General features: G+C 41.5%; 1 protein-coding gene across 2 annotated transcripts in view; it reads left to right on the top strand.

Annotated features, from left to right (window-relative positions):
* ZNF850 (zinc finger protein 850) overlaps positions 1 to 17,041 on the top strand; it is a 34,972-nt gene extending 17,931 nt beyond the window's left edge. For both annotated transcript variants that reach the window (XM_050768901.1, XM_050768902.1), the window contains exon 5: positions 9,761 to 17,041. In XM_050768901.1, the coding sequence (XP_050624858.1) occupies positions 9,761 to 12,798 (3,038 nt within the window). In that variant the 3' untranslated portion in view covers positions 12,799 to 17,041. The remainder of the gene's footprint in view (positions 1 to 9,760) is intronic.
* The last annotated feature ends 8,393 nt before the right edge of the window (positions 17,042 to 25,434 follow it).

The following is a 25,434-nucleotide window of genomic DNA, read 5'->3' as shown; positions in this document are numbered from 1 at the left end:
TTTTGTATTTTTAGTAGAGATGGGGTTTCACCATGTTGGTCAGGCTGGTTTTGAATTCCTGACCTCAGGTGATCCACCTGCCTTGGCCTCCCAAAGTGCCGGGATTACAGGCGTGAGCCACCACGCCTGGCCTCATGATACCATTTTTTTTTTTTTTTTTTTTTGAGACGGAGTCTGGCTCTGTCACCCAGGCTGGAGTGCAGTGGCGCGATCTCGGCTCACTGCAAGCTCCGCCTCCCGGGTTTACGCCATTCTCCTGCCTCAGCCTCCCGAGTAGCTGGGACTACAGGTGCCCGCCACCTCGCCCGGCTAGTTTTTTGTATTTTTTAGTAGAGACGGGGTTTCACCGTGTTAGCCAGGATGGTCTCGATCTCCTGACCTCGTGATCCGCCCGTCTCGGCCTCCCAAAGTGCTGGGATTACAGGCTTGAGCCACCGCGCCCGGCCCATGATACCATTTTTAACCCATGAGCTTTCATAAATGTTTTGCCTTTTTTTAAAAATTTTTTTTTTATTTGAGACAGAGTCTTGCTCTGTCGCCCAGGCTGGAGTGCAGTGGCATGATCTTGGCTCACTGCAACCTCCACTTCCTGGGTTCAAGCTATTCTCCTGCCTCAGCCTCCCGAGTAGCTGGAATTACAGGTGCCCGCCACCATGCCCAGTTAATTTTTGTATTTTTAGTAGAGACGGGGTTTCACCATGTTGGCCAGGATGGCCTCAATCTCCTGACCTCAAGTGATCCACCCGTCTCTGCCTCCCAAAGTGCTGGGATTACAGGCATGAGCCGCCATGCCCGGCCAATGTTTTGCCTTTAAATTTTTCCCATTTTTATAGTAGTTTTTATTACTGAATTTATTTTATTTTATTTTTTTTTTTTTTTGAGACGGAGTCTCACGCTGTTGCCCAGGCTGGAGTGCAGTGGCGCGATCTCGGCTCACTGCAAGCTCCGCCTCCTGGGTTCACGCCATTCTCCTGCCTCAGCCTCCTGAGTAGCTAGGACTACAGGTGCCCGCCACCGGGCCCGGCTAATTTTTTGTATTTTTAGTAGAGACGGGGTTTCACTGTGGTCTCGATCTCCTGACCTTGTGATCCGCCCGCCTCGGCCTCCCAAAGTGCTGGGATTACAGGCTTGAGCCACCGCGCCCGGCCTACTGAATTTATTTATTCATTTACTTACTTACTAGTCTCTGATAGCACGGCAAAGCATCTTGTTTGAAAATGGGCTCCCTGCTGGGAGTTCTGCTTCATTTTGTATACACACTATACCTGTAAGGTATGAGTCATCATTTAAGGTTTTTGTTTTTTATGTGAAGGGATGACACAAAGGTTCTTGCAATCCAATTTCAACAGATGGTCTATGAAAGCTGTGCTGTTCTATACAGTAGCCACTAGCTACATGTGGCTAATTAGATTTAACTGTCAAGTAATTAAAATTAAATAAAATGAAAAATTCACTTCTTGGTCGGGCCCCTAGTGACTAACACCTGTAACTCCAGCGCTTTGGGAGGCTGAGGCAGGAGGATTGCTTGAGTCCAGGAGCTCAAGGCTGCAGTGAGCTGTGATCGCACCACTGCATTCCAGCCCAGGTGACAGAGCAAGACCCTATGTCAAAAAGAAAAACAGGCCGGGTGCAGTGGCTCACACCTGTAATCTCAGCACTTTGGGAGGCTGAGGTGGGCGGATCACTTGAGGTCAGGAGTGGTCCGGTCAACATGGTGACCAGCCTAATCAACATAGTGAAACAACATCTCTATTAAAACAAACACACAAAAAATTAGCCAGGTGTGGTGGCAGGCACTTGTAATCCCAGCTACTCATGAGGCTGAGGACGGAGAATCACTGGAACCCAGAAAGTGGAGGTTGCAGTGAGCCAAGATCACACCACTGCACTCCAGCCTGGGTGACAGAGCAAGACTCTGTCTCAAAAAAAAAAACAAAAACAAAAATCTATATTTCCTGTTTGTGCTTTCTTTTTATGTTTCATCTTTTCTACTTCATTATTTGGTTTTATTTTCTTACTAATTTTTAGAAGTGATTCATTCATTCATTTTTTCATTTATTTATAATTATGGTAAAATATACATAGCATAAATGTGTTACTATTTTAACCATCTTTAATTGTATTCATATTGTGCAACTGTCATTTCTAGAATTGTGCACATTCATTTCTAGAACTCCTGAAATTCCAACATAATCATGACAGATCTACCCATTCGGGTTAAGAAGAGGCTTCTGTTTACTAGTTATCTCATTGTTAGCATATCCCAACGGACCCCTGCCAAAGTTCGCCCCTCAGATAAACAAAAGCTCAACACTATAATGCATGGGAATATTCATTGCTGGCTAGGAACAGACCGTCTGTGACACTGCCAGGAAGCATCAAACTAGCCACTCAAATGAAAATGTGCCTACACTTGGAATGAGTAATCTCATTTTTGGACTGTCTACTACAGAAATAAAAGAAGTAGCTAATTCTGATATATACAGAAACACATTTCCTGGAATAGCAGTAACAATCTAAATGGGCATTAACAAAAACTGTGATGGGCCAGGCGTGGTGGCTCACGCCTGTAATCCCAGCACTTTGGGAGGCCAAGGCAGGTGGATCATGAGGTCAGGAGTTCGACACCAGCCTGGTCAACGTGGTGAAAACCCTGTTTCTACTAAAAATACAAAAAATTAGCCAGGTGTGGTGGTGCGCACCTGTAGTCCCAGCTACTCAGGAGGCTGAGGTAGGCAAATTGGTTGAACTCAGGAGGCAGAGGTTGCAGTGAGCCGAGATCATGCCATTGTACTCCAGCCTAGGCAACAGAGCTAGACTCCGTCTTGAGGAGGAAACAAAAAACAAAAAACAAAAAAAAAACTGTGACATTATGGTATGTCCACATAATAGGATATTATGCAGCTATTCAAGGAAATGATGTAAATCTGTAAATAGCAACTTTAAAACTATCCTTGATCTATTGTTATCTGGGGGCAAAAGTTGCACACCAGTGTGTATAGGACAATTCTATTTTTATAAAAGGAAGAAAACGCACACATTGATACACATACATCATATATGAATGGGTGAATATGTGGATGTGCATAAACTTGGGAAAAGAAACACTCCAGACAAGTATGCATTCCTCTGGGGGTAGAAAATCATGTGTTTCAAACAGAAAGAAACATTTGCAAATACACATCTTCCTGGAAATAAGATGATGTAATGTGCTGAAAGTATAGTTCAGATCTTAATGAACAAGTAGGTGATATGGCACTTAAAACATTGGCTTAAGGCCGGGGCGGTGGCGCACATCTGTAATCCCAGCACTTTGGGAGTCCAAGGTGGATCACAAGGTCAGGAGACTGAGACCATCCTGACCAACATGGTAAAACCCCATCTCTACTAAAAACACAAAAATTAGCTGGCGTTGTGGCAGGCACCTGTAATCCCAGCTACTCAGGAGCCTGAGGAAGGAGAATCACATGAACCCAGGAAGCAGAGGTTGCAGTGAGCCAAGAATACGCCACTGCACTCCAGCCTGGCAACAGAGTGAGACTCCATCACAAAAAAAAAAAAAAAAAAAAAAAAGGCTAAAAACTAGATATATATAAAAACTATCTAGTTGCTTTATTTACTAGTGGTGTCAAGACTAACTTCTTTAAGCATTATTGAACATAATAATTCTCTTTAATATTAGTATTTGAAGCCTTTTGGTTCTGTTTCTGCTGTTTTTTTCTTCATGTGATTTCTCATTTCCTGTATGTGTTAGACTTGTTGTTGTTTTTTGTTTGTTTTTTAATTGCAAAGTGCTGTCTTTTTCCTTGAAAAAAATTTTTTTTTTTTTTTTTTGAGATGGAGTCTCGCTCTGTTGCCCAGGCTGGAGTGCAGTGGCCGGATCTCAGCTCACTGCAAGCTCCGCCTCCCAGGTTTTACGCCATTCTCCTACCTCAGCCTCCCCAGTAGCTGGGACTACAGGCGCCTGCCACCTCGCCCGGCTAGTTTTTTGTATTTTTTAGTAGAGACGGGGTTTTACTGTGTCAGCCAGGATGGTTTCGATCTCCTGACCTTGTGTTCCGCCTGTCTCGGCCTCCCAAAGTACTGGGATTACAGGCTTGAGCCACCACGCCCGGCCTCCTTGAAACTTTGTGAGAATATTTTGAGGGTTGAGTTGAGGTTGATTTTGTCCACAGAGATTTTGCGTTTGCTTTTTGCACAACCTGGCCCATAGGACAATTTTTATTGTCATCACTTAGCATCAAAGGAATTTGTAGGCCAGGCGCATTGGCTCACGCCTATAATCCTAACACTTTGGGAGGCCGAGGTGGGTGGATCACTTGAGGTCAGTAGTTTGAGACCAGTCTGGCTAACATGGTGAAACCCTTTCTGTACTAAAAATAAAAAAATTGGGCCGGGCGCGGTGGCTCAAGCCTGTAATCCCAGCACTTTGGGAGGCCGAGGCGGGCGGATCACAAGGTCAGGAGATCGAGACCACAGTGAAACCCCGTCTCTACTAAAAATACAAAAAAAAATTAGCTGGGCGCGGTGGCGGGCGCCTGTAGTCCTAGCTACTCAGGAGGCTGAGGCAGGAGAATGGCGTGAACCCAGGAGGCGGAGCTTGCAGTGAGCCGAGATTGCGCCACTGCACTCCAGCCTGGGCAACAGCGTGAGACTCCGTCTCAAAAAAAAAAAAAAAAAAAAAAAAAAAAAAAAAAAAAAAAAAATTAGCTGGGCATGGTGTGCCTGTAATCCCAGCTGCTTGAATGGCTGAGGCACAGAACTGATTGAACCTGGGAGGTGGAGGTTGCAGTGAGCCGAGATCGCACCACTGCATTCCGGCATGGGTGACAGAGCGAGACTCTGTCTCAAAAAAACCAAAAAAGAATTTTTTAATTTTCATGATACCATTTTTAACCAATGAGCTTTTGTAAATGTTTTGCATTTAAATTTTTTTCCCATTTTTTTATTCCTGAATTCAAACTTAATTGCACTGTAGTCAGTACTTACATGGTCAATATGAGACCAGTTTCTGGAAATGTGTTAAGACTCAGTTAATGCACTGGTGCATTGTCAGTGTTTTTGCGGGGATGGGGATTCACGTGTTCTTGTGCTTTCTTTTAATTTTTGCGTACAGAATTCTCACATGTTCAACATATCATGCTTGTTAATTTGATGTAAAGATACTCTGTATCCTTTTCATATTTTCTGGGTGCTTGACCTCTCAGTTTTAAAAGAGGTGTATTGAAATCTCCCACAATCAGCCAGGTGCAGTGGCTCATGCCTATAATCCCAGCACTTTGGGGGGCTGAGGCCTCCAAAAGGGATCATGGGGTCAGGAGTTCAAGACCAGCCTGGCCAAGATGGTGAAACCCTGTCTCTAGTAAAAATACAAAAAATTAGCCAGGCGCGGTGGTAGGCGCCTGTAATCCCAGCTACTTGGAAGGCTGAGGCAGGAGAATCACTTGAACTCAGAGGGCAGAGGTTGCAGTGAGCCAAGATCGTGCCACCGCACTCCAGCTGGGGTGACAGAGTGAGACTCAAAAAAAAAAAAAAAAATCTCCCACAATCAAGATGAAGCCTAATCTTTTTGTATTTTCTCAATTTTTACTTTACATATTTAGAGTTTATTTTACTGGATGCTTACAAATTTAGAATTGTTAAATCTTTTTGGTGAATGAACATTTTATTATGTAGTAATCCTGTTTATTCCCAATAATATTTTCACCTTGAAGTCTATTTTTTTCCAGTGCTAAGACCCTAGCTTTCTATTCGTGAATACTTGCCTGATTTTCATTTTCTTAGTTTTTACTTCAACTTTTTTGTGTCTTCATGTTTTTTAGATACTTTTTATTTTAAAAGGGTTGAAATTTACTTTTTCTTTGTTTACATTCCTTATAATTACTGATGTATTTGGATTTTTTTTTTTTTTTTTTGAGACAGGTTCTCTCTCTCTGTTGCCCAGGCTGAGTGCAGTGGTGCAATCACAGCTCACCACAGCCTCAACCCCCTGGGCGCAAGCAATCTGCATACCTCAGCCTCCTGAGTAGCTGAAAATAAAGGCATGATCCACCTCTCTTGGCCTGTTTGAATTTTTTTAACCAGCTTATTTTGTTCTATTTGTCTCACTTTTCCTGTCTTCTGTGGCCTGTTTTATTTTACATTGTTTTAGATTTGAGGTTTTAAAAAAATCTGATGCCCGTACTTAGTTTGATTCCACTGATTTGGAAGTTGAAAGCACAGACTCTGGAGCCAGACTTCCTCCATTCAAATCCTAGCTCTGTCATTTAATACTTCTATGACTTTTGGCAATTTACTTAACCTCTCTGGTCCTCATTGGCAAATATATACGCTATTCACAGCATTCTAAATGAGCTTATATAGTAAATGTGTAAAGCAGTAAAATTAGTGCCTGGCACATAGCAAGCATGATGTGTAAGCTATTTTTTTTTTTTTCTGTTCATTTTGTTCTTATTGGGATTTCATCATGCGTAGTTTTTTTAAGAGTCAGGTTCGTTTGTCACCCAGGCTGGAGTGCAGTGGCTTGACTACAGCTCATTGCAGCACTGACTTTCTGGGCATGGGTGATCCTCCTGCCTTAGCCTCCCGAGTACCTGAGGCTACAGGCACATGCCATCACACCCGGCTCTTTTTTTTTGAGACAGTGTCCCAAGCTGTTTCCCAGGCTGGTCTTGAACTCCTGGGCTCTGGTAATCTTCCAGCCTTGGCATCCCAAAGTGTTGGGATTACAGCCATGAACCACCATGCCTGGCTTGTAGAACTTCTACTTTTTTTTTTTTCCCCCTGAGATGAAGTCTCCCTCTGTCGCCCAGGCTGGAATGCAGTGGCACGATATTGGCTCACTGCAACCTCTGTCTCCTGGGTTTAAGCAATTCTTCTGCCTCAGCCTCCTAAGTAGCTGGGAATTCAGGCATGCACTACCATGCCTGGCTTATTTTGTATTTTTAGTAAAGTCGGGGTTTTGCCATGTTGACCAGGCTGGTCTTGAACTCCCTGATGACCTCAGGTGATCCACCTGCCTCAGACTCCCAAAGTGCTGAGATTACAGGCATGTGCCACCGCACCCTGCCCCATAGAACTTTTAAAATTTACCATCCATGGCACTCATTGCACCTGACCCGGTTTTTTTTTAGAAAACCTCATCACTTCTGAATAAATTTTAGCTGTTACATCTTGAATACAGTTTGCTCCCTGTTCTTTCAGTATTACTTTCAGGAAGACAAATGAATTCTTTGACTTTTCTTTATGACTCTTAACCTTGCTTTTGCATTTCTAATTATTTAATCATTCCAGTGAGGTTTTGATGTTGATTTCTTTCTCTCTCTTTTTCTCCTTGAAATTTATATGTTGAAGAAACTGGATCATCTGTCATTTAACATTTAGCTCCCCTCCCTTTATTCCTTTCTTTCCTATAAACAGACTGTGATATTAGTATTGTGTATTTCATCAAGAAGCACATATCTGGTTGTTTCTGTTTTTGTGATGTTAGTAGCCATTCCTCATCTCATCCCCTAAAAATTACTAGGTAATTTTAAAATTGTCCTTATGAACACACAGATTTAAAAAATATTTCATGTGATTTATTGTAATTACATTATAATGATTACAGTTATTATTCTCGAATTCATGCTCAACTTGTCCCATCTTTGGCCAATGGGACCCTCTTCACAATGGTTCCTGAGTCTTTTTGACATGACCCTAGGGGTCTTGAATAAGCTTCTTTGCTTTTCTAATATGCCAGCTTTTTCCATGCTCATAATGCACCTTTCTGTCCTAATCCCAAGATGCTCCAAGGAGCCTAGGTTCTGTGTAGTAAGAAATGGTATTTAGAGACAGTAATCTGTCATTAGTGTGTTCATTGCTGCTGGATTGGTTGTTTCTAAGGCTTCAATGGATGAAGATGGAAAGTATTTTTTAAAAATCATGATTGCACTCTTATACTGCCAATTCAAATTCATTCATTGAATTTTAAGTTTCAATGATTTATTTTTTAATTTTTAGATACCCCATTTGTGTCTTTTACAAAAACTTGCTTGGCCTTTTTGCTAATGAGATATTACTTTCTCACTTTAAAAAAGTAAACTTTAGGTTTTAGGATAGTTTTAGACTTACAGAAACGTTGTCAGGTAAGTACAGAGATTTCCCATATACATCACATGTAGTTTCTCATTAACATTGTATGTTTGTACATTTGTCATAATTAACTAATTAATGTTGATCCTATTCAATAATAACATCATTGAAGGAATGTGGTTATTATTTACCTTTCCTATGGTGCTGAGATCTATTATTATTAATGGAAACTCCTACTTTACTCAGATTTCTTTATCTTTTTTTTTTTTTTTTTTTTTTTTTTTTTTTGAGACAGATTCTGGCTTTTGTTGCCCAGGCTGGAGTGCAATGGTGCGGTCTTGGCTCAGTACAGCCTCAGCCTCCCGGGCTCAAACGATTCTCCTGTCTCAGCCTCCCGAGTAGCTGACATTACAGGCATGGGCCACCACGCCTGGCTAATTTTTGTATTTTTAGTAGAGACAGGGTTTCACCATGCTAGCCAGGCTGGTCTCGATCTCCTGACCTTGTGATCCGCCCGCCTCAGCCTCCCAAAGTGCTGGGATTACAGGCATGAGCCACCACACCCGGCCTCCTTAGCTTTTACCTAATGTCCTTTTTTCCTATTCTAGGATCTTGGCTAGGAGAACACATTGCATTGAGTCATTATGTTTCCCTTGGCTCTTTGACAGGTTTTCAGGCTTCCCTTGTTTGTGATTATCTCAATAGTTTTGGAGAGTACTGGCCAGGTATTTCGTAGATTATCTCTCATTTTGGGATTTGTCTGGTGTTTTTCCAGTGATTAAACTGGAGTTCAGTATTTTTAGAAGGAAGATCACAGAGATAAAATGTTGTTCTCATCACATCATATAAGGGTACATACTATCACCATGTATGTACACTATCTTTTTTTTTTTTTTGAGACGGAGTCTCGCTCTGCGCCCAGGCTGGAGTGCAGTGGCGCAATCTCGGCTCACTGCAAGCTCCGCCTCCCGGGTTCACGCCATTCTCCTGCCTCAGCCTCCCGAGTAGCTGGGACCACAGGCGTCCGCCACTGCGCCCAGCTAATTTTTTCTATTTTTAGTAGAGATGGGGTTTCACCATGGTCTCGATCTGTTTTTTTTTTTTTTAAAGACAGAGTCTTGCTCTGTCACCCAGGCTGGAGTATAGTGGCACAATCATGGCTCACTGCAACCTTGAACTCCTGAGCTAAAGCAATCCTCCTCTCTCAGACTCCCAAAGTGCTTGGATTACAGGCATGAGCTACCACGCCCAACACATTTTTACTTCTTTAGGACATTATTTTCAGTTTGTCTCCCTCTTCTACCATAGATGTTTTTATTTCTTTTTTTTTTTTTTTTTTTTTTTGAGACAGAGTCTTGCTCTGTCGCCCAGGCTGGAGTGCTGTGGCCGGATCTCAGCTCACTGCAAGCTCCGCCTCCCGGGTTCCCGCCATTCTCCTGCCTCAGCCTCCCGAGTAGCTGGGACTACAGGCGCCCGCCACCTCGCCTGGCTAGTTTTTTGTATTTTTTAGTAGAGACGGGGTTTCACCGTGTTAGCCAGGATGGTCTCGATCTCCTGACCTTGTGATCCGCCCGTCTCGGCCTCCCAAAGTGCTGGGATTACAGGCTTGAGCCACCGCGCCCGCCAGATGTTTTTATTTCTACTCAACAAGGAAATGCTATGTTTTTGCTTTCTGTTTATTTTTCAGACTCGGAGTTTAGATGTAAGACCAAAGATTCATGTTTCCCAAAAGAAATCTATGAAGTAACATCATCTCAGTGGGTGAGAATGGAAAAATGTCACAGCCTTGTGGGCTCCAGTGTCAGAGATGACTGGGAATGCAAAGGCCAGTTTCAGCACCACGATATAAATCAGGAACGATATTTGGAAAAAGCAATAATGACTTACGAGAAAACGCCAACTTTCTGCCTACAGACATCTCTCACTCTGCATCATCAGATTAATCCTGGAGAGAAACTGTATAAATCCATAGAATGTATGGCTTTTAAGAATGGCTCAGAACTTACACAACAGCAAGAAACCCATACTGGTGAAAAACTCTATAAATGTAAGGGGTGTGGAAAGGCCTTTTGTCATTTTTCCTATTTTGTTAAACATCAGAGAATTCATACTGGGGAAAAGCCCTATGCATGTAAAGAAAATGGAAAAGCTTTTATTTCTGGCTCACATCTTATTCAACACCAGAAAATATATATAGATGAGAGACCTCATGAGTGTCAGGAATCTGTGAAGGCCTTTAGACCATCTACGCACCTTATTCAACATCGGAGAATTCATACTGGTGACAAACCTTATGAATGTAAAGAATGTGGGAAATCTTTTACTTCTGGCTCAACACTAAATCAACATCAGCAGATTCACACTGGTGAGAAACCCTATCATTGTAAGCAATGTGGAAAATCTTTTACTGTTGGCTCAACACTAATTCGACACCAGCAAATTCACACTGGTGAGAAACCATATGATTGTAAGGAATGTGGAAAATCTTTTGCTTCAGGCTCAGCACTAATTCGACATCAGCGAATTCACACTGGTGAGAAACCCTATGACTGTAAGGAATGTGGAAAATCTTTTACTTTTCACTCAGCACTAATTCGACATCAGCGAATTCACACTGGTGAGAAACCCTATGATTGTAAGGAATGCGGAAAATCTTTTACTTTTCACTCAGGGTTAATTGGACACCAGGTAATTCACACTGGTGAGAAACCTTATGATTGTAAAGAATGTGGGAAATCTTTTACTGCTGGCTCAACACTAATTCAACATCAGCGAATTCACACTGGTGAGAAACCCTATGATTGTAAAGAATGTGGGAAATCTTTTGCTTCTGGCTCAGCACTACTTCAACATCAGCGAATTCACACTGGTGAGAAACCCTATTGTTGTAAGGAATGTGGAAAATCTTTTACTTTTCGCTCAACACGCAATCGACACCAGCGAATTCACACTGGTGAGAAACCCTATGATTGTAAAGAATGTGGAAAATCTTTTGCTTCTGGCTCAGCACTACTTCAACATCAGCGAATTCACACTGGTGAGAAACCCTATCATTGTAAGGAATGTGGAAAATCTTTTACTTTTCGCTCAGGGCTAATTGGACATCAGGCAGTTCACACTGGTGAGAAACCCTATGATTGTAAAGAATGTGGAAAATCTTTTACTTCTCGCTCAGCACTAATTCAACATCAGCGAATTCACACTGGTGAGAAACCCTATCACTGTAAGGAATGTGGAAAATCTTTTGCTGTTGGCTCCACATTAATTCAACATCAGCAAATTCACACTGGTGAGAAACCCTATGATTGTAAGGAATGTGGGAAGGCCTTTAGACTTCGTTTACGACTTACTCAACATCAACAAATCCATACTGGTGAGAAACCGTATCAATGTCAGGAATGTGGGAAAGCCTTTATCAGTGTCTCAGGACTCACCCAACATCACAGAATTCACACTGGTGAGAAACCCTATGAATGTCCGGAATGTGGAAAGGCCTTTAGACAGCGTACGTACCTTAATCAACATCAGAGAATTCATACTGGTGAGAAACCTTATGAATGTAAAGAATGTGGGAAATCTTTTACTTTCTGCTCAGGACTAATTCAACATCAGCAAAATCACACTGGTGAGAAACCCTGTGATTGTAAGGAAAGTGGGAAATCTTTTACTTCTCACTCAACACTAATTCAACATCAGCAAATTCACACTGGTGAGAAACCCTATGATTGTAAGGAATGTGGAAAATCTTTTACTTCTCACTCAACACTAATTCAACATCAGCAAATACACACTGGTGAGAAGCTCTATGATTGTAAGGAATGTGGGAAATCTTTTGCTTCTCATTCAACACTAATTCAACATCAGCGAATTCACACTGGTGAGAAACCCTATCATTGTAAGGAATGTGGGAAATCTTTTACTCTCCGCTCAGCACTAATTCAACATCGGCCAATTCACACTGGTGAGAAACGCTACAGTTGTAAAGAATGTGGGAAATCTTTTACTTGTCACTCAACACTAATTGAACATCAGCGAATTCACACTGGTGAGAAACCCTATCATTGTAAGGAATGTGGAAAATCTTTTACTTTTCGCTCAGCAATAATTCAGCATCAGCGAATTCACACTGGTGAGAAACCCTATGATTGTAAGGAATGCGGGAAGGCCTTTAGACGTCGTTCAAAACTTACTCAACATCAACGAATCCATACTGGTGAGAAACCTTATCAATGTCATGAATGTGGGAAAGCCTTTGTCCGTTTCTCAGGACTCACAAAACATCACAGTATTCACACTGGCGAGAAACCCTATGAATGTAAGACATGTGGGAAGTCCTTCAGACAGCGTACACACCTTACTCTACATCAGAGAATTCATACCGGTGACAGACCTTATGAATGTAAAGAATGTGGGAAGTCTTTTACTTGCGGCTCAGAACTAATTCGACATCAGCGAACTCACACTGGTGAGAAACCTTATGATTGTAAGGAATGTGGGAAGGCCTTTAGATGTCCTTCACAACTTAGTCAACATAAACGAATCCATACTGGTGAGAGAACTTATCAATGTCCAGAATGTGGGAAAGCCTTTTTCTATGCCTCAGGACTCAGCCGACATCAGAGTATTCACACTGGCGAGAAACCCTATGAATGTAAGACATGTGGGAAGGCCTTTAGACAACTTACACAGCTTACTCGACATCGGAGAATTCATGACCTAACATAATTAACGTAGGAAACCGTTCTCATGCCATTTGTCATGGATCATCAGCAGATTCCATATGTGGGTCAAATACAATGGATGTGGGAATTCCTTTTACTTCATATTCACTTTTTCCAGAATTAGGACCTTTTTTTTTTTTTTTTTTTTGACATGGAGTCTCGCTGTCGCCCAGGCTGGAGTGCAGTGGCACTATATTGGCTCACTACAAGCTCCACCTCCTGGGTTCATGCCATTCTCCTGCTTCAGCCTCCCAAGTAGCTGGGATTACAGGCATCTGCCACCATGCCCAGCTAATTTTTTTGTTTTTCTATTTTTAGTAGAGACAGAGTTTCACTGTGTTAGCCAGGATGGTCTCGATCTCCTGACCTCGTGATCCACCCAACAAAATTAGGACATTTAATACTAAAAGAAATTGATAATGAGTGTAGATGAGTTTTCTATCATGATTCAAAGCTTGTTGAAGTTATACAAATTCATATTAGAGAATGTGGTCAATGACAAAAGACAACCATTTACTACCTATGTGACATTAGGCTAATTATGTAAATTCTCTGTGCCAAAATTACTAATTGGTAAAATGTTGATGGTAATAGTTGTTTTTGTCTTTTGTTTTGTTTTGAGACAGAGTCTTGCTCTGTTGCCCAGGCTGGAGTGCAGTGGCACTATCTTGGCTCACTGTAACCTCTGCCTCCCGGGTCCAAGTTATTCTCCTGCCTCAGCCTCCTGAGTAGCTGAGATTACAGGCATGCGCCAGCATGCTGGGCTAATTTTTGTGTTTTTAGTAGAGACGGGGTTTTATTGTGTTGGTCAGGGTGGTCTCAAACTCCTGACCTTGTGATCTCCCTGCCTCAGCCTCCCAAAGTGCTGGGATTACAGGCGTGAGCCACTGTGCCTGGCTAGTAATAGTTTTTTTTATAATAAATAAGTGTGACTACATTTTTCGTGTTTGACTACTGGCTTCTTTTTAAGCCTCACTTCCCTGTCTACTTCCCTGTCTACTTTAGCCCATATCTGCAAAGGTGGCTAAGAGAGCCCTTGCTGGAAAGAAAGCAAGCAAAACTAAAGTCTGTGTGCACCTTCTCCTTTGGATCCACTGGGCAATTTATATTAGAAATTCCAAGCCGGGCGAGGTGGCTCACATCTGTAATGCCAGGACTTTCAGAGGCTGAGGTGGGTGGATCACCTGAGGTTAAGAGTTCAAGACCAGCCTGGCCAACATGTTGAAACCCCATCTCTACTAAAATACAAAATTGGCCAGACATGGTGGCGTATATCCGTAATCCCAGCTATTCAGGAGGCAAGGCTGGAGAATCGCTTGAACTCGGGAGGCGGATGTTGCGGTGAGCTAGTCAGTGGAGCAGTCAGAACACACACAGTGTTTATCAATTAAGTTTGTAGTCAGAACACACACCACGTTTATCAGTTATGTTTGCTGTCTTGTATGGACACAGTTTGTCATGCCCTAAAACAAGTAGTGGTGCCAAAGATAATCATAGGCTACCATAACAGATAAAATGACAATGAGAAAGTTGAAATATTGTTGGGATCATCCAAATATGAACACATGCTATTGAATAAATGGAGCCAATAGACTTGTTCACTGCATGGTTATGTCAGAGGCATGTAAACCAGAACAACTTCTTGAATAGGAGCTGTGTAAAATAACACTCAAACCTACTGGGCTGCATTCCTAGACAGTTAAGGCATTCTAAGTTATAAAATGAGATAAGAAGTCAGCATAAGATACAGGTCATAAGGACCTTGCTGATAAAACATCTTGCAGTAAAGAAATCGGCCAAATCCAAGATTGTGACAAGAGTGATCTCTGGTCATCCTCACTGCTATACTCCCAGCAGCACCATGACAACCAGCTAAGTTTTTATTTTTTATTTCAGTAGAGTTGGAGTCTTGCTTTGTTACCCTGGCTGGTCTTGAATTCCTGTCCTCAAGCAATCTTCCCACCTTATGAATGTAAAGAATGGCCCACCTTGGCCTCCCAAAGTGCTGGAATTACAATCATGAGCCACTGCACCTGGCCCTTTTTTTTATTGAGATGGAATTTGGCTCTTGTTGCCCAGGCTGGAGTGCAACAGCACGATCTCGGCTCACCGCAACCTCCGCCTCCCAGGTTCAAGCGATTCTCTTGCCTCAGCCTCCTGAGTAACTGGGATTACAGACATGCTCCACCATGCCAGGCTAATTTTGTATTATTTAGTAGAGAAGGGGTTTCTCCATTTTGGTCAGGCTGGTCTCTGAACTCTGGGCAGGGCTAATTTAGATAAGGTAGTCAGGAAAGGCATTTCTTACAAGGTGGTATTTGCATGAACGTAGACATATGGTTGCATTTTATTATATGTAAATTATACTTCAATTAAGTTGATGAAAAAATCTTATCAACTATTCACTTTGGATTGTTGTATTTCATTCTATTTAAATCACACTTGTGTTTTAAAAAGTCAACACTTGTCTACAACTTACATATCTGTTGATTTGTACTTTTTCTAATATGTTTATGGATGATTTAAAATATATATATACACATATCTTTTAAGGTTATTTTAAGGTTAATCAATTGACGCTTTGTCTCAATTGATTCTTTTGTCTCAATTTGTAGTCAGTTGAGGTTTGTCACAATTTATGGAAACAAATCAAATGTTTGTTCTCAAATTCTTACTCTGTCATTTATTATTTCTTCTCCATATTTTTGTTACTGCTTCCTTGGAGATATTTAAACATAAATGTATAGAGAGAGGGTTAAGATGGAGAAGTACTTTTTACAGTTCAGTTGTCTTTTTTGTGTGTGACAGGTTTTTGTTGTGTTGCCCAGGCTGGAGTGCAATGCCACAATCTTGGCTCATTGCAGCCTCAACTTCCCGGGCTCAGTCGATCCCCCACCTCAGCATCCCAAGTAGCTAGGACTACAGGCACACACCACCACGCCTAGCTAATTTTTGTATCTTTTGTAGAGACAGGGTTTCACTTTGTTGCCCACGCTGGTCTTGAATTCTTGGGCTCAATTGGTCCTCCCACCTCAGCCTCCTAGGTGCTGGGATTACAGGTGTGAGCCACTGTGTTCAGCCAATATTCTGTCTTATGTTTTTACTTTTCACTTTTAAAAATTAACTCCTTTTATGAAAAAAGTAGAATTTTTAAGGAGCAGAGAAAAGCACAATGAAGACAGAAAAATCTCCTGTATATTCTTATCGACCAAAGATGATCTATTCAGGGGGTAAATGCTTTTTTCTTTTTTTTTTTTGAGACGGAGTTTCGCTCTTGTTGCCCAGGATGGAGTGCAATGGCGTGATCTCGGTTCACCACAACCTCTGCCTCCCAGGTTCAAGCAATTCTCCTGCCTCAGGCTCCCGAGTAGCTGGCATTACAGGCATGCACCACCACGCCCAGCTAATTTTGTATTTTTAGTAGAGAGGGGGTTTCTCCATGTTGAGGCTGGGCTCAGACTCCTGACCTCAGGTGATCCGCCTGCCTCAGCCTCCCAAAGTGCTGGGATTACAGGCGTGAGCCACCGTGCCTGGCTGGTAAATCCTTTTAGTAGAGGAGTTTCAATATTTTTTTTTTTTTTTGAGACAGAGTCTGGCTCTGTCGCCCAGGCTGGAGTGCAGTGGCGCGATCTCGGCTCACTGCAAGCTCCGCCTCCCGGGTTCATGCCATTCTCCTGCCTCAGCCTCCTGAGTAGCTGGGACTACAGGCGCCCGCCACCGCGCCCAGCTAATTTTTTGTATTTTTAGTAGAGACGGGGTTTCACCGTGGTCTCAATCTCCTGACCTTGTGATCCGCCCGCCTCGGCCTCCCAAAGTGCTGGGATTAAAGGCGTGAGCCACCGCGCCCGGCCTGGAGTTTCAATATTTCTAGTCTGCCATAGTACTAGAAAGAAAAGAATCATTACTGACATCTTTACGACATTGAGTTTTTCTCTTGTACCTGGTATATCTCTTTATTTCAGTAGGTATTCTTTTATGTGCTTCAGTAAGTCTTTATATTTTTAGCATAAAAGTGTACACATTTATTGTTTTACTTATTTCTAGATACTTTATGGTTTTTGTTTATAATACGATTGGGATATTTTTTCTGTTATGTAATTGATTACTATTACTATGTACTAAACTATTGGTTTTTGTCTAAGGATTGTAACATTGATGAACTACTTTAGTAGATGAAATGGTTTCTTCATGAGATTGAATTGTCTAAAGAGATGTTGGTATTATTTGTAAATAAAAGTATTTGCCTATTCCTTTCTATATGCCTTCTTTTCTTAATTTATACTTGTAGCTTGGATTATATGTCTAATATTGAATGTCTACAACACTAATTAGTTTCCTCATCTTGACCCTTTCTTTAAGTGAGGTTTGTTGTTGTTTTCTTGTGAGACAGGGTCTCACTCTGTCACCAGGCTTGAGGGCAGTGGCATGATCACTGCTCACTGCAGCCTCAACCTCCCAGGCTCAATCAATCCTTCCACCTCAGCCTCCCAAGTACCTGGGACTACAGGTGTGCACCACAATGCCCAGCTCATTTTTGTATTGTTTGTAGAGATGGGGTTTTGCCGTGTTGTCGAGGCCAGTGTTGAACTTCTGGGCTCAAGCAATCTGCCCTCCTCGGCCTCCCAAAGGGCTGGGATTACAGGTGTGAGCCATTGTGCCTGGCCAAGGGAATATTTTTAATGTTCACCATTAAGGATGATTGCTGTAGGTTTACGGTTTTATTAATTAAAAATATTTTTGGCTGTATTTTTAATTGTATTTTAATTTAAATTTTAATTGTAAAAATAATTTTGTATTTTTAATACAAAATTAGCTGGATGTGGTGGTGGGCACCTGTAATCCCAGCTACTCGGGAGGCTGAGGCAGAGAATTGCTTGCACCTGGGAGGCAGAGGGTGCAGTGAGCTGAGATCGCAACACTGCACTCCAGCCTGGGTGACACAGCAAAACTCCATCTCAAAAAAAAAAAAAAAAAGAGAAAATGTAGTTTATGTACACAAGGGAATAATATTCAGCCATAAAAAAAGAATGAGATCCTGTCATTTACAACAACATGGATGGAATTGGAGATCATTATGTTAAGTGAAGTAAGCCAGGCACACAACAACAAACATCACAGGTTCTCACTTATTTGTGGAATCTAAAAATCAAAACAATTGAACTCACAGAGAGAGTAGAAGGATGGTTAATGGAGGCTGAGAAAAGTCATGGGGGAAGTGATGAGGGTTGATGGGTACAAAAAAGGTAGAAAGAATGAATAAGACCTACTATTTGATAACACAACAGGGTGACTACACTCAATAATAATGTAATTGTACATTTAAAAATACCTAAAAGAGTATAATTGGATTATTTGTAACACAAATGATTTTTTGCCTGAGAGCATGGATACCCTATTCTCCATGATGTCATTATTATATATTGCATTCATGTATCAAAACATCTCATGTACCCTATAAATATATACACCTACTACTATACACTGTTACTGTGTCTATTTAGAAAGAAGTAGACATAAGAGACTCCATTTTGTTTCCAGTTGCATGGGGTATCTTTTTCCATGTCTTCACTTTCAATCTGTGTGTATTTTAGTAGGTGAAGTGGGTTTCTTGTCAGCAGCATATAGTTTTGTTTTATCTTTATTCATTCAGCCACTCTGCCTTTAACTGGGGAATTGAGTTCATTTACATTCAGTATTATTTTTGATAAGTAAGTACTTACAACAGCCATTTTGTTGCTTGTTTTACTCCTCTCCTTTCTTCTTTCCTGTCTCCCTTTGTGATTAAGTGATTTTTCTCTGGTAAGGTGTTTTAATTCATTGCTTTTTATTTTTAGTGACTTTTTCATAGGTTTTTGCATTGTGGTTACTATGAGGCTTACAAAAAACATATTATAGATACAGTAAATTATTTTAAAAAGATGACAACCTATCTTAGATCACAAATAAAAGAATAAAATGAAAAAAAATTTCCACACTTTAACCCCTTCCCCCCATATTTTTACTTTTAGTTCTCCAAATTTGCATGTTTATATTACCTCTCTCTTAACAGGTTGCTGTGGCTATTATTGTTTTTGATAGATATGTCTTTTTGGCCTCATGCTAGAGTTATAAGTGAATTACACACATTTATAGTAGTAGAGTATCCTGGGTTTGTCTGTTTCCTTCATTTTACTGGTAGGTTTCATACCTTCATTGAAAAAAACTTTTTGCACATTAATGTTCTTTCTTTCAGATTGAAAAACTCCTAGGCTGTGTGCGGTGGCTCATGCCTGTAATCTTAGCCCTTTGGGAGGCCAAGGCAGGCAGATACTTGAGCTCAGGAGTTTAAGACCAACCTCTGCAACATGGCAAAACCCCATCTCTACAAAAAAATACCAAAATTAGCTGGGCATGGTGGTACACACCTGTAGTCCCAGCTGCTCAAGAAGCTGAGGTGGGAGGATTGCTTGAACCTGGAAGGTTGAGGCTGCAGTGACACAAGATCGCACCACTACACTCCAGCCTGGGTGACAAAGTGAGACCCTGTCTCAAAAAATAAAAAAGAAAAGGACAAAAAAGAAAAAAGAAAAACTCCCTTTAGCATTTCTTGTAACATGGGTATGGTGGTGGTGAATTCTCTTAGCGTTTGTTTGTCTGGCAAAAACGTTCTCTTTCATATTTGAAAGCTAACTTTGCTGGATATGGTATTCTTGGATGGCAATGTTTTTTCTTTTGGCACTTCTAAAATGTCATTTCACTCCCTTCTGTCCTGTATGGTTTCCACTGATAAGTCTGTTGCCAGATGAATTAGAGCTCCTTTAAATGCCATTTGTTTACTTTCTCTTACTGCTTTCAGGATCATCTCTTTTTCCTTGACCTTTGAGAGTTTATTATATGACTTGGGGTAGTTACATTTGGGTCAACTCTGGTGTTCTCTGACCTTCCTATACCTGGATATGTGTATCTTTCTCAAGTTTTGGAAAGTTTTCTTTCCAAACAATGGAAAGTTATTAATATTTTTAAAAATAATCTTTGTACCCCTTTCTCTTGCTTAAATCTTTCTTGAACACCAATGATTCTTTTTTTTTTTTTTTTTTTTTTTTTTTTTGAGACAGAGTCTCACTCTGTGGCCCAGGCTGGGGTGCAGTGGCCGCATCTCAACTCACTGCAAGCTCCGCCTCCCGGGTTTACGCCATTCTCCTGCCTCAGCCTCCCGAGTAGCTGGGACTACAGGCGCCCGCCACCTCGCCCGGCTAGTTTTTTGTATTTTTTAGTAGAGACGGGGTTTCACCGTGTTAGCCAGGATGGTCTCAATCTCCTGACCTCGTGATCTGCCCATCTCGGCCTCCCAAAGTGCTGGGATTACAAGCTTGAGCCACCGCACCTGGCCAAATACCAATGATTCTTAAATTTGGTCTTTTGAGGTAATTTTTTACATCTTATAGATGATCTTTGTTCCTTTTCATTCTGTGTTTTTTTTTCCCCCTCTGACTTTCTGTTTTCAAATAGCTTATTTTGGAGCTCATGGATTCTTTCTTCCATTGCACCCATTCTGCCATTGAGAGCCTATAATGAATTGTTTAGAAAATTCATTTTTTAGTTGCAAGATTTCTGGTTTTTTCTATTTTTTTCAATTTCTTTGTTAAATTTCTTTGATACATTTCTGAATTGCTTTTCATTCTTATCTTGGAAATCACTGAGTTTCTTTAGAACTGCTATTTTCAATTTTTGTCAGAGAGCTCACATATTGCCATCTTGTTAGGGTGAGTTACTGGTTTCTTGCTTTGTTCATTTGGTAAGATCATGGTTCCCTCTTTAGGTGTGTTTCTTATGGATGTACACTGATGTCTTTGCATTGAAGTATTATTTATTTATTCCAATGTTCTCTGGCTTGTTACAATTTTTACTGGACATATTTGCTTAGAGGTTCTTTATCATGAGGTTACTGCCTCCTTTTCAGCTCTAGATGGTGCCTTAAAACCTGGTTTGCCTTAGCTTTAGTAACAGTTGGAGCAATTCACTTCCTTAATGGGGTAGGTCCTAAAGAGGGTATTCTGGCTCGCTAGGGGTTTGTGCCCAAGAGATCTGTGGAGTGAACCTCCTACAGCATGGTGCTGTTGACTAACCACACTGAGTTTAAACAAGATCTACATGTTGGGCTTAGAGGATAAAGCTCTTATATATCTTATTTATTTATTTATTTTGAGACGGAGTCTCACTCTGTCACCCAGGCTGGAGTACAGTGGCATGATCTTGGCTAACTGCAAGCTCCGCCTCCCTGGTTCATGCCATTCTCCTGCTTCACCCTCCTGAGCAGCTGGGACTATAGGCGCCCGCCACCATGCCTGGCTAATTTTTTGTATTTTTAGTAGAGACAGGGTTTCACCGTGTTAGCCAGATGGTCTCGATCTCCTGACCTCGTGATCCACCCACCTCGGCCTCCCAAAGTGCTGGGATTACAGGCGAGAGCCACCGCACCTGGCCTAACCACACTGATTTGGCATCTCCTCTGGCCAAGTTACAAACCAGAGTTTCCCATGGGTTAAGACAAGGCCAAGATGGTGGGGAGGCTGGTGGTGCGCCTCAATCTCACTTTTTCCACTACAGAAACCATGCGTTGAGGGGAAATTTTCTACGTTTGGTGCCAGGCAGAATGGGGGAAGAGGTGTCATGGGTGTGGAAGTCTGATTCTGCTACCACTCCTCAGAGATTTTTCACTTCTCTGTAGCTCCAGAACTGACTGATCTTCATATCTGAGTTCTAGGATATTGTTGGTGATAATCTTGGTGATGCACACTTGTTTTTGGTTTTCTGTTGGTGGGCAGTGAAGCCAGTTTTCTTCTGCTCCGTCATTTGGAATGAGTAGTCTTCAAACACTTAAATTTTAGAGCCAATGACAACCTATTTGCTTTATCACCAACCTCACCACATACTCTTTCATTACTCTCTAAACTCTTTGCCTCCTTCAAGTTGTGTAAAAACATTATTGAAATATATTTCTAACGTACATTATTTTCAATTCATCACTTATCTCCACGGTTTTGGGTTTTTTTCCCCTGGTGCAGGAAAACATCTGTTTTCTTGCTTTTTTCAGGTTTAGAGACCAGGTATGACATAAATACATTATTTCCAGAAGAAAAAAATTTGTAATACATTAGCTGGAATACTTTACAAAGAGAAGCTGCCCACTGATGCTACTTGGATACCCCCACTGGTATTGTTCACATAGGATAACCAAGATATATTTTTTCCTTTTAGATACCAGTTAAGATAATAACTTTGCTCCTTATTGTTCTGTGATCACTGATTCTTTAATATTGCTATAAATTTGGGAATTTAAATGTATTTGGTGTGTTTCAAATATAAATTATTTTTATAAATATAAATGTAAATGTAATTTATATTTATTCAAATGTAAATGTATTTGGTATGTTTCAAATATAAATTATTTTTATATTTAAGCTTGATTTGTCCTATCCTTGGTCATTGGGAGCCTTTCCAAGTTGGCAGTGCTTTGTCATTAATCTACTGATTTTTTAAATTAGCTTTGTTATTATCTGGTATGACAAAATACTGCAGGCTCATTAAAAATTTTCTGCCCATACTTGGAATCAGCCACTTCTCCGAAGAAATCTTGGTTTCTTTTAGCAGGAAATGGTCCATAAATACCATAATGTATGTGCTAGTGATATGTATTACTGCCGGACTGGTCAAAGTGATACTCCCACCAATTAAAATTCAGGAATAGAGAGTATTTACTTACTTTTCCTCTATTTCATGCAATTTAATTAGAATCATTGTTCTTAATAACCTCAATTCAGATTTATCTGACGTTTCCTCATTTTAGATACAGGTTATACATTTTAAACAGAAATACCATTACAGCAATGATGTTGTATCCTTCTCAGTGCATCTCATTAGGAGGCACATGGCATTGTTTTATCTATTATTGGCCTAAAGAAAAAAAACAAATGAACAAACAAATAACAGGCCAGGAGCGGTGGCTCATGCCTGTAATACCAGTACTTCGGGAGGCCAAGGAGGGCAGATCACGAAGTTGGGAGTTCAAGACCAGCCTGACCAATGTGGAGAAACCCCATCTCTACTAAAAATACAAAATTAGCCGGGTGTGGTGGCACATGCCTGTAATCCCATACCCGGGAGGCTGAGGCGGGAGAATTGCTTGAACCCAGGAGGTGGAGGTTGTGGTGAGCCGAGATTGTGCCACTGCACTCCAGCTTGGTGACAGAGCGAGACTCCGTCTCAAAAAGGAAAAAAAGTCCTAACAAAAGGCTGCTCTGTGTAGAAAAAGACCAAGAAAATGGCACCTAAGTCAGACAAAACTTCTAGATAAGAATTGCTCTACTCAGCCAAGCGCAGTGGCTCGAGCCTATAATCCCAGCACTTTGGGAGGCCGAGGCAGGCTGATCACTTGAGGTCAGGAGTTTGAGACCAGCCTGACCAACATGGGAAAACCCTTCTCTACTAAAAATACAAAATTAGCCAGGTGTGGTGGCACGTACCTGTAATTCCAGCTACTCGGGAGGCTGAGGCAGGAGAATTGCTTGAACCTGGGAGGCAGAAGTTGCAGTGAACTGAGATCGCACCATTGCACTCCAGCCTGGGTGAAGAAGTGAGACTCTGTCTCAAAAAAAAAAAAAAAAAAAAAAAAAAAAAGATCTACTCTAACCAAAAAGCACAGGAAAAAAAAAAAAAGAAAGAACCCAAAACACCTGATGCCACACATGCACCTAGGAAAGGCTGAGTAGGGAACCTAGACTTCTACTCTCACTAGGCTGTAACAAGATACTCTGACCTCCCTCCCAGGATGGTTTCAGGAAGACTGAAGGGAGCCAGGACTATCACACTACAGATGGAATTACGTAGGGCCCCTGGACTCATGTGAGGAACCTGGATTTCCATCCCCATATGCAGCAGTAAAAAGGTACTTGTTTAACTACCTGCTGGGCCAGTGTCGGAGCAGGCATTGTAAAGTCAGGATCTTCACCACTATCCCGCCTAACAGGGCCAGCCCTGCCTCTGTGGTGTATGTGGAAGGCAAATGGAAACCATTAACGAGGCACCCCTGGCTCTTATTGGGGTATAAGAGAGGTATAAAAAGGTGACTAATAGGGAGCCAGAACTCCTCATTCACACCTAACTGTGAGGAGGAGCACTTCCGCCCAGGTGTCAGTGGAGGGTGAGTGGGAAATGTGGATTCTCACCCCCTATGTGGCACAGCAAAATGGCACACTTGCCAGGGACCATGCCAGGGTGGTATCAGAAAGCCAGCTAAAACAGGTTTAAATAAGATCTACAATCTCAAAATAGATAAAATTGCACATTTCAATGGAAATTCAATAATCGTAACCAGGAAAATCTCAAAAAGATAAGAGCATGAAGATGACAATGATGTCAGAATTATTTGATAAATACACAAAGCAGACATCATAAAAATGCCTGAACAATCACACACTTGAAACAAATGAGATACAATATCTCAACAAAGAATTAGTCCAGACAAGAAATCAGAAAACATGCAAAATAACCAAACAGAGAATATGGAATTGAAAATATAACTAAAATAAGCTCAAATGGAGGGACAAAGAGTGGAAACAGGCGACAGAGGAATCGGTGAACTGCAATACAGAACAATACGAGTTACCCAATCTGAACAACATAGTACACTGAAAAAAATAACATGAAAAGAATGAGGAACTGTGAGAATGTAACACAAGATTAACATTCATGCCCTTGAAATCCTGGAAGGAGAGGAAAAAGAAGACAGAGCTGAAAAAGTACTTAAGGAAGCCTGGATAACATGGTGATACCCTGTCTCTATAAAACATACAGAAGTTAGCCAGGCCTGGTGGTGCATTCCTGTAGTCCCAGCTACTCAGGAAGCTGAGGTGGGAGGATCGCTTAAACCCAGGAGGTCGAGGCTGCAGTGAGCTGTGATCATGCCACTGCACTCCAGACTGGGTGACAGGGCAAGACAACCCCTCTCCCCTACCACAAAGGACTTAAAGTAGTAATTGCTGGAAACTCACCAAATTTGGCAAAAGGCAGATTCAAGAAGCTGAGTGAATTTAAACAAGATAACTCTTCCCATCCCCAAAATGTAACACCACAACACATCATCCCTAACTTGCGAAAATTAAAGACAAGGTCAGGTGCAGTGGCTCACACCCGTAATCTCAGCACTTTGGGAGGCCGAGGCAGGCAGATCACCTGAGGTCAGTAGTTCGAGACCAGCTTGGCCAATAGGGTGAAACCCTGTCTCTACTAAAAATACCAAAATTAGCCAGGTGTGGTGGCATGCACCTGTAATCCCAGCTACCTGGGAGGCTGAGACAGGAGAATCGCTTGAAACTGGGAGGCAGAGGTTGTAGTGAGCAGAGATCACATCATTGCACTCCAGCCTGGGCAACAACAGTGAAACTCCATCTCAAAAATAAAAATAAAAAAATAAATCAAAGAAAATTAAAGACAAAAAATAAAAATGTTGAAAGTAGCAAGAGAGAAATACCATATTTTTAGAGGAAAAAAATTTTAAATAGCAGATTTCTTATGAGAAACTATGAAGACTGGCCGGGCGCGGTGGCTCAAGCCTGTAATCCCAGCACTTTGGGAGGCCGAGATGGGCGGATGGCGAGGTCAG

This window comes from Macaca thibetana, chromosome 19 (genome assembly GCF_024542745.1).
Source record: "Macaca thibetana thibetana isolate TM-01 chromosome 19, ASM2454274v1, whole genome shotgun sequence".
Lineage (NCBI taxonomy): Eukaryota > Metazoa > Chordata > Mammalia > Primates > Cercopithecidae > Macaca > Macaca thibetana.
This window is presented reverse-complemented; position numbering and strand designations above follow the sequence as displayed.